General features: G+C 48.7%; 1 protein-coding gene across 1 annotated transcript in view; it reads right to left on the bottom strand.

Moving 5' to 3' along the window:
• Positions 1 to 17,405, bottom strand: part of CTTNBP2 (cortactin binding protein 2) — a 182,556-nt gene that overhangs the window by 77,104 nt on the left and 88,047 nt on the right. The window contains 1 exon segment of the mRNA XM_030549074.1: positions 3,769 to 3,919. Within this exon segment, the coding sequence (XP_030404934.1) occupies positions 3,769 to 3,919 (151 nt within the window).

Consider the following 17,405-nt stretch of genomic DNA (forward strand, 5'->3'; position numbering starts at 1 on the left):
TGCGCCGAAGATGCGCCACGACAACTGCCATGCATTTTGTAAACACCCTCGGGGCCGTGGACAGGCCAAACGGGAGGACCGCAAATTGATAATGACGAGCCCCCACAACGAAGCGGAGGAAGCGTCTGTGGCGTGGCCAAATGGCAACGTGGAAATACGCGTCCTGCATGTCGAGGGCGGCGTACCAGTCTCCCGGATCCAGGGATGGAATGATGGTCCCCAGGGATACCATGCGGAACTTCAACTTCACGAGGTATTTGTTGAGTTCTCGCAGGTCGAGGATAGGCCTGAGGCCCCCCTTGGCCTTGGGGATCAGAAAATAGCGGGAATAAAACCCCTTGCCTTTCTCGTTTTCGGGAACCGCCTCTATAGCTCCTTTGCTGAGGAGCGTCCGCACCTCCTGCCGAAGGAATTGCTCGTGAGAGGGGTCCCTGAAGAGGGACGAGGAAGGAGGGCGGGAAGGAGGGAACGAAACAAACTGCAGGCGGTACCCCGTCTGCACCACGCTCAAGACCCAGCGGTCCGATGTTATTTGGGACCACGCCGGGAGGAAAAACGAAAGGCGGTTGGAAAACGGAGGGGAAGGATCCGTAGGGGAAACTGTTACTGCGCCCTCGAGCGCACCTTCAAAATGAAGGCTTAGGACCAGGCGGGGGTTTTGAGGAGCCTTGGTTCTGCCCCCCTTGGTTCCCCGACTGCCTGCGCCTCCCGTTCCTGCCGCGGCGCCTGTAAGGGTCCTGCCGCTGGCGGAACTGGGAAAACGGCCGACGGTGCTGCTGTTGCTGCAGCCTAAAGGGTCTACGCTGTGTCACGGGGGTGTGCATCCCGAGGGACCGCGCAATGACCCGGTTGTCCTTTAAACTCTTAAGTCTGGGGTCTGTCTTATCGGAAAACAGGCCCTGGCCTTCGAAAGGAAGGTCCTGTATCGTGTGCTGGAGCTCTGGCGGAAGGCCGGAAACCTGCAGCCAGGAGATGCGACGCATCGTAACTCCTGACGCGAGGGTACGGGCAGCCAAGTCCGCAGCGTCCAAGGAGGCTTGCAAGGCCGTGCGCGCGACCTTCTTGCCTTCGTCCAAGATGGCCGTGAACTCTTGGCGAGCATCCTGTGGCAGCAGCTCCTTAAATTTGTCCACTGCCACCCAGGAGTTAAAGGCGTATCTGCTCAGCAGGGCCTGTTGGTTAGAGACCCTGAGCTGCAGCGCCCCAGCCGAATATACCTTACGGCCAAGGAGGTCCATCCGCCTGGCTTCTCTGGACTTGGGGGCCGGAGCCTCCTGGCCGTGACGCTCCCTATCGTTCACCGATTGCACTACCAGTGAACCGGGAGTCGGGTGAACATGCAAATATTCGTACCCCTTAGAAGGGGCCATGTACTTCCTCTCGACTCCTTTCGCTGTCGGAGGGATGGAGGCCGGGGACTGCCAGATAGTATTGGCATTGGCCTGAATGGTCCGTATAAACGGCAGGGCGACCCTGGTGGGAGCATCGGAAGAGAGGATGGTAACAATTGGGTCCTCTATCTCCGAGACCTCCTCTGCCTGCAGACTCAGGTTTTGAGCCAATCGCCTGAGGAGGTCCTGGTGCGCCCTGAGATCCAGCGGGGGGGGACTGTTGGAGGAGGTACCCGCCACCGCCTCATCCGGGGAGGAGGATGATGAGACCCCAGGCACAATAGTGTCCAACTGAGGGTCTTCCTCAGCCCTCGCCTCTGTCTCCGGAGCCGCAGCGGAGTCCTGCTGTTTGGATCCTTCGTCCCCTTCCGGGGAGGGAGGGGGGCGAGACAAAGAGGCTTCAGGGGCCCTACGCTCCGCAGTCGCCGGCCTAGCAGGGAGCTGCTGGGGGCCCTGGGCCTGATGGTACGCCCAGGGTGTCCAGAATCCCCACTGTGGGGGGCCTTGGTCCTGCAGCGGCGGATCAGCAAACAGCGCCGCCTGCCGGTCGGTGCCCAGCGCATAGCCGCTGTCCGTCTGGGAGGACACGGACGGCGGGGCCGACCCTGGATGGTACGGGTCTGCGCGGGCCGGCACGGAGGATCGTCTCGGTGCCGGGGACCGGTGCCGGGAGTCATAACGGTGCCGGGACCGGGATCTGTCACGGTGCCGGGCGCTGCTTCGGGACCGGGATCTGTCACGGTGCCGGGCGCTGCTTCGGGACCGGGATCTGTCACGGTGCCGGGCGCCGCTTCGGTGCCGGGACCTACTACCAGCTCGGTGCCGGGAGATCGACCGGGACCGGGACCTGCCACCAGCTCGGTGCCGGGAGGTCGAGCGAGATCGGGACCGGGACCTGCCACCAGCTCGGTGCCGGGAGGTCGACCGGTGCGGTGAGTAGCGTCGGGACCTGCTCCTGGAGTCGCGGTGCCGGTGTCGACTGGAGCCTGACCGCGACCGTCTCGATGCCGACCGGTGCCGCGAGTGCGACCGGTACCGCTGAGGGGAGCGGTGCCGGGACTGCGAGCGGCGTCGGGATCTGGAGCGCCCAAGACGTCGGGGCCTGGATGGCGAACGACTGTCCGAGGGCGGTGCCGACATCATGGGCTTGCCTCTGGACGTGACCCGCACCGGAGGAACCGGGGGTGGCAGCCGAGTAGGCTCCGTCAGGGCAATAAGGTCCCGAGCCGAGGCGAAGGTCTCCGGTGTGGATGGGACCATTATCTCAACCCCAGATCTCATGGGGGAGCTCGGCGGCACCGGACTCAACAGACCCGCCGGGCCCGGAGTCAACGGTGCTGACGGTGCCGGCGGCGCCGCGGCCGATGTCGAGGCCGGGCGTTCAAGCCGGGTCTGCCTGGCCGGAGTATTAGACTTCGACGGCCTAGGCACTGATTCCGGTGCCGGAGAAGGTCGGTGCCGAGGAGTCTTCTCGGTGCCGGAGCGATCCGGTGCCGCTGCCGAAACCACGGTCTGCGAAGTCGACGGGTCAAGTGCCGCCTCCATTAGGAGAGTTCGGAGCCTCTGATCCCTCTCCTTTTTTGTCCTCGGCTTAAAAGCCTTACAGATGCGGCACTTGTCAGATCTGTGCGATTCCCCGAGGCACTTCAGGCACGCTTCGTGGGGATCGCTGGTAGGCATGGGCTTCTTGCAGGCCGCACACTGCTTGAAGCCTGGCGAAACAGGCATGAGCCTGGCGCCCGGTGCCGGGAAGGGCTAAGCCCCCCGGCCAGGAACTACTTAACAGCTATTTACTAAACTATCTACTTAACAATACTAATTAACAACTATCTATAGAACTAGAGATAAGCGATAAACAAGCGATAGAAACTAGGAGAGCTAGGGACGTGGAGGACAGCTATGCCGCGCTCCACAGTTCCAACGACCGACACGGCGGTAAGAAGGAACTGAGGAGCGGGCGGGCCGGCAGGGATATATATTGGGCGCCATGGCGGCGCCACTCCAGGGGGCGACCTGCCGGCCCACTGGAGTTGCTAGGGTAAAAAGTTTCCGACGAACGTGCACGCGCGGCGCGCACACCTAACTGGAATGGATGTGAGCAATCACTCGAAGAAGAACATGGTATACAAAATGTTGCATTTTAAAACTGAGGCTGAGAGGAAAGCTAAGTGATAAGTTTTTAGGGAAACTATGCAACCTAAACAAATAGAAAACCTTTTACAATGAGACATAGCAATATTAAAATCAAAGCTTTTTACTAATTCCAAAACACACTGAGTATTTACATCGTTAAAGAGTTAAAAATTACAGTGAAAGGAATTCTGATTGTTGCAGCTGTGCAGTTCACACTGTGATTTTAGAAATTCTTTTAACTTACACTGGTTTTTACACTTCGATCTGCTCCAGCTTCCAGCAAAAGTTTGATACATTCATTATTTCCATTTCCACAGGCTAGGTACAAAGGTGTCTGTCCTCTTTCAGCAGCATGGTTAACATCAGCCTGATGCATAATTAATAATTCTGCACACCTATGAGTGGAAACATCAAGTGACAACACAATAAAAGATTCCTGTATTTGACTTTTTAAATGCCATGTGACATTACATGCACATTTAAAAAACATATTTAAATGTTTTATTGATGTATATATTAGCATAGACTAATTTAGTTAAATTAATCATATCAAAAAATTATTGTAGGTATATTAAAGTTCTGTTTAAAACTGGCAAGATTGAAAAACTGTATTTTACAAGAGCTGACAAAAATGTTTTAGTTGACAGCTGTTTGAATAAAAGTCTTCAAGTGTGAGTAACAAAAGAATGTTTTTTTCCTGACCACTGACATCAGAGTGCTCTCTCTCTAAATATTTGGCAATCCCTCTGTTACTCTCACAGCAGTTATGTTTGTAGTTCTACAAAGCAGCAAATACTGAAAACACAAACTTGTGAAGCTTTACAATATTTTCATTAGAAAACAGCATCTAAAGCGTCAAACAGAACTGTAGAGATGTCTCCTATCCATCAAATATAACAGCTGTGAAAGATTGCTTTTCAGGTGACTAAAGATTTGTCCACAAAAGCCATACACACTCTTGCCTCCTCATAACATACTTTTATTCAATATTTAAATTGCTGTAGCTTTCACAGGCCCAGTTGAGGACTGGGGTCCCACTGTGATAAGTGCTGTGCAAACACACAATCTCTGACCAAAGACAAGCAATATGAGGATGGAGGAGGACACAATTATGTGTGTATGTTTGTGTATATAATTTGTATACAGTATGCACTTTCCCCCCTTGCAATTATAAAGAGACATATTCCCAAATGTCCCTCTACCCAGCTGTCATTCATTGGCTTATTTCATGCAGGTACTGCAGTACAGTTGGGTCTTGATGAGAGGGTTTTATGGATTAGTTCAGGGAACATGTTCCATGTGTCAGACACATGAAAGTACACATGGAGATGCAAGAGAGTGCAGCTGACAGAAAGGCACTGCAGGCTGGAATCTTTGACTGAGCAGGTAAAGTTGAAAGTGACAGAATAAAATGCAAGAAAAGACAAGTAAAGAGGAGTACTCGGATTAAGTTATAGGTGCAGCAGGCCTGTATAACTAGGGTCTCCACTTATGGAGCCATTGATTACATCAGAATCTCAGCTTTCATCTAAAAAATGAAGATTCTAGCCATTATGGTTGTAAAGAAATGTGTGAACTGCCCCATTCATCTCAATGAGGCTGTACAAAAGAAAAAAAGCTGCGAGGGAACCCAACTAACATCGCCTCCACTGTGGTCTGAGCAGGGCCAGTGCAACCATTTAGGCGAACTAGGTGATTGCTTAGGGCGCTGAGATTTGGGGGCACCAAAAAGCCCCCCCAAATTTTTTTTTAAATGGTTGACCGGCCGCTGTTGCTGGGACAGAGAGGAAGTCTGAGCTGCCGACGGCAGCCCGCAGCCCAGGGTGTCCCCTGGGTTAGGGCGCTGCCGCGGCAGCCCGCAACCCAGGGTGTCCCCTGGCCCAGGGAAACCCCGGGCTGCCAGCTGCCACGGAGGCGCACTGACCCTGGGGTCAGCGTGCACCGCCGCGGCAGCCGGCATCCCAGGGGGTCCCCCGGCCAGCGCGCCGCCATGGCAGCTGGCATCCCAAGGGGTCCCCGGGTCAGCGTGCCGCCGCTGCGGCAGCCCGCAGCCCTAGGTGTCCCCCGGGTCAGTGCGCCGCCGCGGCAGCCCGCAGCCCTAGGTGTCCCCCGGGTCAGTGCGCCGCCGCGGCAGCCCGCAGCCCTAGGTGTCCCCCGGGTCAGTGCGCCGCCGCGGCAGCCCGCAGCCCAGGGTGTCCCCTGGCCGAGGGAAACCCCGGGCTGCTGGCTGCCGCGGAGGCACACTGACCCTGGGGTCAGCGCGCACCGCCACGGCAGCTGGCGGCCCAGGGGGTCCCCCGGGTCAGTGCGCCGCCGCGGCAGCCGGCAGCCCAGGGCGTCCCCTGGCCCAGGGAAACCCCGGGCTGCCGGCTGCCACGGAGAAGCGCACTGCTGCGGCAGCCGGCAGGCCAGGGCCCCCCTGGGTCAGGGCGCCGCCGCGGCAGCCGGCAGCCCAGGGGGCCCCCCTGGGTCAGGGAAACCCCGGGCTGCCGGCTGCCGCAGAGAAGCGCACCGCCGCGGCAGCCGGCAGGCCAGGGCCTCCCTGGTCAGGGTGCCGCCGCGGCAGCCGGAAGCCCAGGGGGTCCCCCTGGGTCAGGGCGCTGCTGCGACTGCCTAGAGGTTCAGGCTGCCGGCGGTGCGCTGACCCAGGGGAATCCTTGGGCTGCTAGCAGAGGCTCAGAAATCAGAATCCCTCTCCCTCCCAGAGCAGGGGCTCCAGCCTATGCAATTTTTCTCATTGCGAGGGGGCGGCGGTGGCAGCTGGGAAGAGCTGCGTAGCTCTGCTTAGTGCACATGGTAGGAGCCCTGCAACGGCACGACACAAGGGCTTCTGGAGGAAAGTGGGGGCTGCCCCCTGGCTCAGCCTCCACATCAGCCACAGCGAGGGATAGGAGAAGAAAAGAGCCTCAGCAGTGGTCTGGTGGAGTGGAGGAAGAAAGAAGACGCTGACGCTCATGTTCTGGGCAAGGTAAGCTAGTGCTTCCCCACAGCTCGGCCTCAGGTGCCTGTGCTCCTGCCCCCTTGGTCCGTGGCTGGTCCCTGCTCCGGCTCCCCTTGTATGTGGGCGGCTGGCGAGAACAGCAGCCTGCAGAGCTGAGCTGCCCCAGTGCCCCCAGGCACCCCCCTTGACCCCATGCCCCCCACAGCCCTGACCCCCAGCTCTGAGCCCAGCCCCTCTGAGCTGGACACCACCCTGACCCCATCTCCCCACATCCCTGAGCCCAGCCCCTGTGAGCTGGGCACCCCTAAACCCAGAGCCCAGCTCCCCACCCAGCCTTGGGCAACAACAGCACCACCCCCAGGTAGCGACAGCCCATTGGTACCAACCATCACAATCACCCATCATCTGCCCATTATGTAATTGCAAATGTATACAGACCATTACAGCTTTTAATGTTTTTAAGTAATGTATTTAATGTATTTTCAAATTATTACAAGTTAATTTTTGAATGTATTTCACTAGTTAATTTTTACATTTCCTAATTCATGTTACTATAGTATTGCAAATGTTTTATGGAAGGGGCCCCCAATTTTGCTTTGCCCAAGGCCCCCTGAATCCTCTGGGCAGCCCTGTCTGAGTTTTAAGCCCTGCTGCTGTGTTTTGCCTGCAACAGGCAGGCCTAAGCCTGTGAGTGACCCCCATAGCAGCTGCCTGAAGAAGTGCTTGGGGGAATCATGCAGAAGGAGCGTGATATTTGAGTTCTCTCCTCATGGAGGCTGTGCTTCACTTGGTGCAGGACAGCAGTCTCAGCAGGACTCTAGGCCCAGCACCTTGCCTCAGTTTGTGGACTTGTACTGCACCCATCACCGGGCTTAGTCTGGCACCGTTACCCCTCACCAGTGCCCAAGAAGCAGTCAAAAAAGTTGGATGGACTGGTTAGGTTAGTTGTTGTGCTGTTGCTTAGCCAGTGTAGAGACCACTGAATGCATAATATTCCTCTGTGATGTTCTGTCCTGAGCACAATTGGCATGTTATGAGGTAGTGCCTGTGAGGGACAGGTGTCTGTTTATGTCATCCAGCCATCATGTCTTAGGTCTTCTGGGGGGGGGGGGGGGAAGCTTTTCCATCCTGCTTTCATTGGATCAAAGTCAAAGATTATTTTCACAGGGAAGTTAGTAGGCATTTAGAGCAGATGAACATACCACCCCAGAGAGCACTTGGCAACCATTTGAGTGTGGGTGACCTATTTAGTTAGAAAATGGAATTTTTCATTCAAATTGAGTTTGTACCATTTCATGTTTTTAATCATTTGGAGGTGCATGGTTAGTTAGGCAGAATGGGTTCCGCAGCACTCCCAGTCAGATTTTGATATGAAGGAAGGACGTATACGTGACTAAAAAAGGTGTATTTCTGATTACAATCAACATTGCTTAATTTTAAGGGAAAGTCATCTTGATCTCTTAATCAATATTTATGTCAAACAGTTGATGAAATTCAAATAGTTAATTATAGTAAGTGACATGCATTCTCTATCCTTTACTTTTAATAGTGAACAAGAAAAAGGACTGATAGGAATAAAATTTCATTTTTTTTCCCGTTTACAGTTGATGCAGCCTAATGGCAGATTAAAAAAAAAAGGTCTGGGGCACAATTTCGTGACCGTGTATTGTGTATAATGTATGTGATTGGGGGGGGGGGGCAGGCGCAAGATGGAAGTTTCACCTAGGGCGCAAAATATCCTGGCACCGGCCCTGGGTCTGAGGAAAAGAGTGATGTGGGCCACCTGCTGCCACTCCCATCTTTCAGCTACTCCCAATGAGGGGAGGTACTGCTGGCCTTCCTGGGAGAAGGGGATGCCCAGGCCACTACCGCTCTGGAATGGTAGGGAGAGGGACCCATGCTGTGGTCAGGGGCGGCTCCAGGCCCCAGTACGCCAAGCGCATGCTTGGGGCGGCAAGCCACGAGGGTGGCAGGCAGGCTTCCCTCGGCAGTTTGCCTGTGGAGGGTCCGCTGGTCCTGCGGCTTCGGTGGACCTCCCGCAGACGTGCCTGTGGAGGGTCCGCTGGTCCTGCGGCTTCGGGAGGTCCACTGAAGCCGCAGGACCAGCAGACCCTCCGCAGGCAAACCACCGAAGACAGCCTGCTTGGGGCGGCAAAAACCCTAGAGCTGCCCCTGTCTGTGGTTGACTAGCACCCTGAATTGCTTTAATCTTACCTTGAGGGGCAAAGTTGTGTGAAGAGTCTTACAAGGTGAAGACAAGAAGCTGAACTTGATGCAGTGAAAAAGAAGTTATTGGAAGGATTCAAAGAGGTGCCTAATATGCTCTAAATGATAGACAAGAATTACAATCTTAGCAACTGTATTAATGGGTTCAAGGGACATGGTGTTTGGGAGGCCAGAGAGGAGGTGATTACAGTAATCAAGATGGGAGGATGATGCCAACCTGGATGAAAGTTTTGGCTGTCTCTACAGCAATGAAAGGATGAATCTTCAAAATGTCACAGAGGAAGTAGCTGCAGGAATTGGACACAGCCTGTATATGTCTGGCAAGAAGGAGACCAGTTAAAGGTGACAAGTTGGATCAACAAGAGGGATGGTGGAATGGATTAAAGGGATGTAGTGAGGTTATAAACTTGGTCCAACATTTAGATTGCATACTATCAGCCTTTTATAAAAACCTAAAATCATTAGAAATGCTTCCATCATTCATTAAAACATTACAGTGGAATTTTTTTTTAAACAAACATTCTTCTGCAGTGTTTGCAAGCCAACACTGGAGCACTGTCTTAGAACCAGCTTTAATAATCTTAAATGTTACCAAGCTGATAAAAAAAACTAAAAAATTTTCATTGGAAAAAACAAGTTACCTTCTTGTAACTGTTGTTCATTAAGATGCGTTGCATATGTCCATTGCAACTGTAGGTGTGTGTGTGTCCCGTGCACCAGTGCTAGAGTGTTTTCCCCAGTGCAAGAGTTCTCTAACTTTTTTTGATGAGCCCCCCATTTGAAAATGTTTCAGGTTGTGATGACCCAAAAACACACACACGCCACCCTTACTTCTATGGGCTGCTGCTGGCGGTGGCGCTGCCCTCAGAGGTGGGCACCTGACCAGCAGCCACTGCACTCCAGCTGCCAGCTCTAGAGGCAGCCTGGACTTAAGGATGGCAATACAGTGACAGCTCCCCACCACCAGAATAGCCTTGCAACCCCCTTTTGGGTATTAACCCCCAGTTTGAAAAACACTTCCCTAGCTGTACCTCTAACGGCCCTGCCCACACTTGAGCTTCTCGTGCTTCAAACCAAGGGAAAAATACAGGAGGAACTACGCCTCTCCTTCAGTCCCTTCACACCAGAAGTTAATGGTAGTCTCCGATGCCCTGAGGGGAGAGGACAGGTGGTATAGTGGACATATGCAACACATCTCAAAGAACAACGGTTATGAGACACTGAGCAACAGTTTCTTCAAGTGCTTGTATATGTCCATCACACTGTAGGTGACCCCCAAGCTCTTATCCCAGACCGTGGGGCTTGGATTCTCATTAGAAAAAGGGACTGTGGGACCTACATTTGCATCTTTCCTTGATGCAGCAGTCAGTGCATAATGTCTGGTGAATGTATGAACTGAAGACCACACAGTTGCCCAGCAGATGTCCATAACAGGGATGTGTGCCACAAATGCTGTTGAGGCTGAATGTGCTCTAGTTGAGTGTGCAGTCAGCCTGCCAGGGAGTGCTATCCCTTTGGAAGCATAAGAGTGCTGCACCTGGTGCTCCATTTCAACAGTCTCTGTGTTGTAACTGGTTATCTTCTCTCATATGCTCTGGATTTGAAACAAAAAGCTAGGAAGAAACATGGAAGGGCTGTGTCCCATCCAGGGTCCCGTCCACGGTGTGCAGCCTTTGCTCAGACCTGTGAACATGATTCATACGAAAATCAGATACTACTTTTGAGATGCTCTTAGGGTGTGGCCTAAGCTGAACCTTGTCCTTGTGAAAAATGGCACATGGTGGATCAGAAGCCATAACAACATAAGAATGACCATACTTATGACCAGAGGTCCATCTAGTCCAGTATCCTGTCTTCCTACAGTGGCCAATGCAATGCCCCAGAAGGAATGAACAGAACAGGCAATCATCAAGTGACCCAACCCCTATCACCCATTTCCAGCTTCTGGCAAACAGAGGCTAGGGACATCTTCCCTGGCTAATAACCATTGATGGACCTATCCTCCATGAATTTATCTAGTTCTTTTTTGAACCCTGTTATAGTCTTGGCCTTCACAACATGGTCTGGCAAAGAGTTCCACAGGTTGGCTGTGCATTGTGTGAAGAAACACTTCCTTTTATTTGTTTTAAACCTGCTGCCTATTAATTTCATTTGGTGACCCCTAGTTCTTGTGTTACGAGAAGGAGTAAACTACACTTCCTTATTTACTTTCTCCAAACCCGTCATTATTTTATAGACTTCTATCATATCCATCCTTAGTTGTCTCTTTTCCAAGCTGAAAAGTCCCAATCTTATTAATCTCTCCTCGTACAGAAGCTGTTCTATACCCCTAATCATTTCTGTTGCCCTTTTCTAAAACTTTTGCAATTCCAATATATCTTTTCCGAGATGGGGCAACCACATCTGCATGCAATATTCAAGAGGTGGGTGTGCCATGGATTTATATAGAGGCATTATGGTATTTCCTGTCTCATTATCTATCCATTTCTTAATGATTCCCAACTTTCTGTTAGCTTTTTTGACTGCTGTTGCACATTGAGTTGATGTTTTCAGAAAACTATCCACAATGATTCCAAGATCTCTCGAGTGATAACAGCGAATTTAGACCCCTTATTTTATATGTATACTTGGAATTATGTTTTCCAATCTCCATTACTTTGCATTTATCAACATTGAATTTCCTCTGTCATTTTGCTGTCCAGTCACCCATTTGTGAGATCCCTTTGTAGCTCTTCGCAGTCTGCTTTGGACTTAATTATCTTGAGTATATCTGCATCCCCTGCAAATTTTGCCACCTCCCTGTTTACCCCTTTTTCCAGATTGTTTATGAATATATTGAATAGTATTGGTTTCAATACAAACCCCTGGGGGACAACACTATTTACCTGTCTCCATTCTGAAAACTGACAATTTATTCCTACCATTTGTTTCCTATCTTTTAACCAGTTATGAAACCATGAGAGAATCTTCCCTCTTATCCCATGACAGCTTACATTGCTTATGAGCCTTTGATGAAGGATCTTACCAAAGACTTTCTGAAAATCTAAGTACACTATATCCACTGGATCCCCCTTGTCCACATGCTTGTTGACCCTCTCAAAGAATTCTAGTAGACTGGTGAAGCATGATTTCCCTTTACAAAAACCATGTTAACTCTTTCCCAAACAAATCGTGTTCATCTTTGTATCTGACAAATCTGTTCTTTATTATAGTTTCAACCAGTTTGCCTGGTACTGAAGTCAGGCTTACTGGCCTGTAATTGCTTGGATCACCTCTGGAGCCCTTTTTAAAAATTAGTGTCACATTAGCTATCCCCCAGTCATTTGGTACAGAAGCTGATTTAAATGATAGGTTACAGTCTACAGTTAGTAGTTCTATAATTTCACATTTGAGTTCCTTCAGAACTCTTGGGTGAATACCATCTGGTACTGGTGACTTATTGCTGTTTAATTTATCAATTTGTTCCAAAACGTCCCTAATGACACCTCAATTGAGGACAGTTCCTCAAATTCATCACCTAAAAAGAATAGCTCAGGTTTGGGAATTTCCCTCACATCCTTAGCCATGAAGACTGATGCAAATAATTCATTTAGTTTCTCTGCAATGGCCTTATGATCCTTGAGTGCTCCTTTAACATCTTGATCATCCAGTGGCCCCACTGATTGTTTAGCAGGTTTCCTGCTTCTGATGTACTTAAAAAAAAATTTGCTATCACTTTGAGTCTTTGGCTAGCTGTTCTTCAAATTCTTTTTTAGCCTTCCTAATTGTATTTTTCCACTTCACCTGCCGGAGTTTATGCTCCTTTCTATTTTCCTCACTAGGATTTAACTTCCACTTTTTAAAGGATGCCTTTTTGCCTCACAGCTTCTTTTACTATGTTGTTTAGACACAGTGGCACTTTTTTGGTTCTCTTACTATTGTTATGAATTTTGGGGTATATAATTAAGTTGAGCCTCTGTTATGGTGTTATTTAAAATGTTTCCATGCAGCTTGCAGGGATTTCACTTTTGGCACTGTACCTTTTAATTTCTGTTTAACTAAATTCCTTATTTTTGTGTAGTCCCCCTTTCTGAAATTAAATGCTACTGTGGTGGGCTGCTGTGGTGTTTTCCACGCCACCGAGATGTTAAATTTAATTATATTATGGTCATTATTATGAAGTGGTCCAGCTATATTCACCACTTGGACTAGATCCTGTGCTCCACTGGCTGTACTCTTCTAATTATACTGACAGGTCATTTCTATACTACTATTAGGATCAATTAGTAAACTGGGCTCATTTAAACCATATGCATTTGAATACAGCCAAAAGCAAGGTGATTCATCTACAAACAAAGAAGGTATATCAAATTTACAGCATGAGGGAGTAAATTCTGGAATGCAGTGACTCTGTGAGGAACATAGGGGTCATGGAGGATACCCAGCTGAAACTAAGCTCCCAATGTGATGTGGTAGATAAAAGAGCTAATTTGATCCTTGGCTATAAAAGAAGAGGAATATCAAGTTGGAGTAGGAAGGTGATATTAACTCTGTATACAGTATTAGTAAGACCATTACTAGAATATTGTTTCCAGTTCAGACTGGAAAAGGCTCAGAATGATTTGACAACAGTAAAAAACCAAACGAAAACAAAAACAGTTACTTACCTGTACTGCCACAGTTCTTCAAGACATGGGTGCCGACATGTATTCCACTTGACTGTGTGTGCTCCCAACTCATTGAGATACTGTTCTTGTTAGGAGAGTTAAATTGACTGTTTGTCCAAAGCAGATGGGCTGGGTGGTTGGAAGTAGGCCTTTTCCTTTGAGATTAATGTCTCTTCCTGGACAAGTCCTGTGGTCTAGCTGGATAAGCCAACTGCCGAAAATAATGCTTGGAATAGTCAGTATTGTTGCTGATGCTGCTGTTGACCCCCACGGTGACACCTCCTTATCACTGGGGTATAAACTTCTAGTGAATGTAAAGTAGTTCAAGAGTCTTTTAAAAAAAAAATTATGTCTCATCAGTTTTCTCTGAAAATAAAAATTTACCATCAAATGGTGAGTCCTCTATACTTTGCTGGACCTCAGGGCCTATGCCAGAATTCTGTAACTGCAAAGCTCTTCTCATTGTTACAGGTGAGGTCATAATCCTAGAGGAGGTGTCTGCTACATCCAGTGCTGATTGTAATGACATCCTGGCCACTAATCGGCCCTCTGCAATGAAAGCTTGAATATCTCGGAAAATTCTGTCATTCACAATTCACAAAATCATATTTTAACAATAGAACCTGCTGAATGGCAATGCACATTAGTAAAGACGAGGTTGAATAAATTTTTCTTCCCATTAAATCCAATTTTAAGACACTATGTCTTTCAGTTCCAACTTAAATCAGTGGGCTTCCCTATGGGTAGTAAGGAAGCTGGGATATGCCACAAAGTCTTTGCAGGTTCCAAAAGTCCTTCATTTATAGGGAGAGCTGCCCTCCCTGGAGCTGAAGACTGGAGTACATCTACTGATTAATGGGTATTCTCCCAAACATACTCTGCCTTCCCAAAGCTGTAGCCATTCACCATAGAGATCTTGACATTTTTTAAAAACCCCAGGCACAGGAGAAGAGGAATCTGATATAGTGGAATTGTCCGATGAAGATGATGAAGAGGAAAAGGAAATCAAGGCTAATGGAATCTTCTATGATTCCACTTGCTCCTGCAATAAAGGCTTAGACTGAACTGGCTCAGAGAGAAAACCTCCATATGGTCTCTAGATTACTTGGGTCAGGAGGCAAGACAGCATGAAAGTCTGGTGACTATACCTTGGAGTGAACCAAGGATCAAGACCCTGAAGATCAAGGGACCTCCTAAGGATTCCATGAATGCCACTGAGGAAAGGGATATGACATTGACTGCCTGTAGGAACCGGGCCACAAAACCCTATCTCTGGTATGAGAATGGTACCAATTCCAGTGCCAATGGTGATCTCCTAAAGATCTAAAGCGCTTTTGGTCTTGCTGTCTAGATGAAGAATAGGAAGTGGAAGATGACTTCAAAAGGAGAAACTTTCCAAATAATCTGATAAGAACAGAGGAGCTACATTTGGAGAAGCGGGGTAAGCTGTCTGGAGTGGTTCAGGAACATGAGTACCAACCTCAGGGAAGAATGTGAAGATGCAGGGCACAAACCCCAAAGTGGTTGTGAGTTCTATACTTAGATTTCACCAACCAAGTATCAAGTGTGAATCCTCAAGCACTATAACAGCCTTAATATGGAGTCATGGACAGCCCCCTTGAGTACTCCAATCTGTCTTGCCACCCAGGTAAGCTTGCCTTTGTGATAGATGTTTCCTTACACCAAAAACCACAATATTCAGGTTACTCCAAGTCCCAAAGAACCAGTCTCTTACTCCAGGTCAACTGCACCTTAGATCCTAGATCAAAGACAATACTTGTAGCCAATCCTATAATAAATTAACTAAATATTTATTAAAGAAGAAAAATAAATGAGAGTTATTTACAAGATCAAAGCAGGTAAACATACACACACTAATGAGTTACAACCTTAGGTTCCAAAAGGTAATAGAAGCTGCTATAATATATTAAATTCTAAGTCCTTTAGGGGCTGACCCAGGCCAAAGTTAGAAATCCCTTGTTTATGCTTAAAAATTGTTGCCCCTCAGAGTTGAAGCAGTATAGAGAAATCCAGTTTCTTCTGATCAGAGATTTTTATTCCCTTCCCCTAGAGTTCAGGCCAGTGAGACGAATCTTTGTGCACATTTCCTCTTCATGGGTGTGGGGGGAGCAATCAACAAAGTCTTTGTCCTTTGATGTTTCACAATGGCTCATTTGGTTTCAATGAGCCTTCTTGTGTGCAGGCTCTAGCATCTTCTGTAGGAAGCCAACTTTCACATTAATTAAAGCTTCTTTTCTGTTTGGCGAGTTGCACAGTTACAGAAGTTTACAACGTAAAAATTTTTAGCCCTGGTCTACACTACAGAATTACTTCAGTATAACCACATCAATCAGGGATATGAATAATCCACACTCCTGAGTGATGTAGTTATACCAACCTAAGAGCTATGTCGGTGGGAGAACTTCTCCCGCAGATACAGCTAACGCCTCTCCTGGAGGTGGAATTATTAAGCCGATAGGGAGCTCTCTCTCGTCGGTATAGAGCAGTGGTTCTCAAACTTTTTTTTACTGGTGACCCCTTTCACATAGCAAACATCTGAGTGTGATCCTCCCCAATAAATTAAAAATACTTTTTTATATATTTAACACCATTATAAATGCTGGAGGCAAAGTGGGGTTTGGGGTGAAGGCTGACAGCTCGCGACCCCCTCACGTAATAACCGTCCTGATGCCCAGTTTGAGAACCCCTAGTTTAGAGACTCTAAACCAGATTCTTCACTAGAAGCGCTATAGCAGCGCAGTTGCATTAGTGCAGCTGCTCCACTGCAAGTTTGTAGTGTAGACCTGTCCTCAGGGTAACTATATAACATGGGGTACAGAAGTTAAGTGAAATTAATACACGCAGCATCTTACAAGCATTTCATAACATATAAATACTAAACATATTTTTATAAATAAAATATCTATTTTAACAATACTAATACACAGGTGAGCCTGACTGGTTTCCAGTTATGTATTCGTCAGTGTTCAGCTGGGGCCTAGGGGCCTTGGCATGAGCTGGCACCTAATCTGCTAGCATCAGGTGATATGATAATTACTAACATAACAAAATACTGAGAGAAATCACATCTTAACTCATTAGAAGCCAAGTACACTAGCCACATCAAAAAAGACAGCAGTTGGAGCCTTCAATATCAGCAGTGTCACAGAGACAGCCCTTACACTCAGTACTGGAATAGACATTGGTATCGAAGTAGAGGCCGGTACTGTATTTGTAGCTCTGGCCTGTACCCAAACTGTAGAAACAGACATTGTCTCCAGGGCCAAAGATGGAATTTGCACCAACAAAATAGCCTTTGGTGCCGGTCTTGTCTCCACAAACTGATTTTTAAGCAGTGCCTGCAACAGCCTATATTGTGAGGCCATCAACCCAGATGGTCCAGAGATCTCAGAAGACATCACTATACCTGAGGGCTCCTATATCACAGGCAAGCCTGGCAAAGAGAGGAAAAGTAAATCTGCAGCTGCTTCAAAAGCCAGTGGTGTTGATACGTTCAGTGCAGAGACCAATGTTGTTGGTACTGGATTCAATGGACACCCCATAGAAGATACCAAAGTCAATGGCATTCTGCCTGAATGATTTGCCTTTGAACTGGAAAGTAGTAGAGTGCCCTGCTCTAACCTGAGTACTTGAGGAACTCCAGTTCCTACCAGCACTCCTTTTTGAAGGGAATGAAGAATCTCCCATGTCTTGGAGTAAATGAGGTCAGTTTTATGAGTCCTCTTTCCTGGGGGAGAAGAGGAAAGAGAATGGTCTATTCTCCTAAGAAAAAAGAGTCCGAGTCTCGTGGTGGCACTGAAGGTCTCTGAGCAGCTGGACAATCTGATCCCAGCACTGACGTGGGTCTCATGGGTTGCTCCATCAGGTACTGCTTCAGGTGTAACCACTTGAATACTCTTTAGGGTGACCAGATGAGAAGAAGAAAATATCGGGACACATGTGGGAGGGGTCGCCAGCAGGGGGGAAAAACAAAACAACAACAGAGTACTGCAGGACAAAGGCCTAAATATTGGGACAGTCCAAAGGCAGCACACGAGCTGATTTTCA

The sequence above is a fragment of the Gopherus evgoodei genome, chromosome 1 (genome assembly GCF_007399415.2).
Source record: "Gopherus evgoodei ecotype Sinaloan lineage chromosome 1, rGopEvg1_v1.p, whole genome shotgun sequence".
In the NCBI taxonomy this organism is placed as follows: Eukaryota; Metazoa; Chordata; order Testudines; family Testudinidae; genus Gopherus; species Gopherus evgoodei.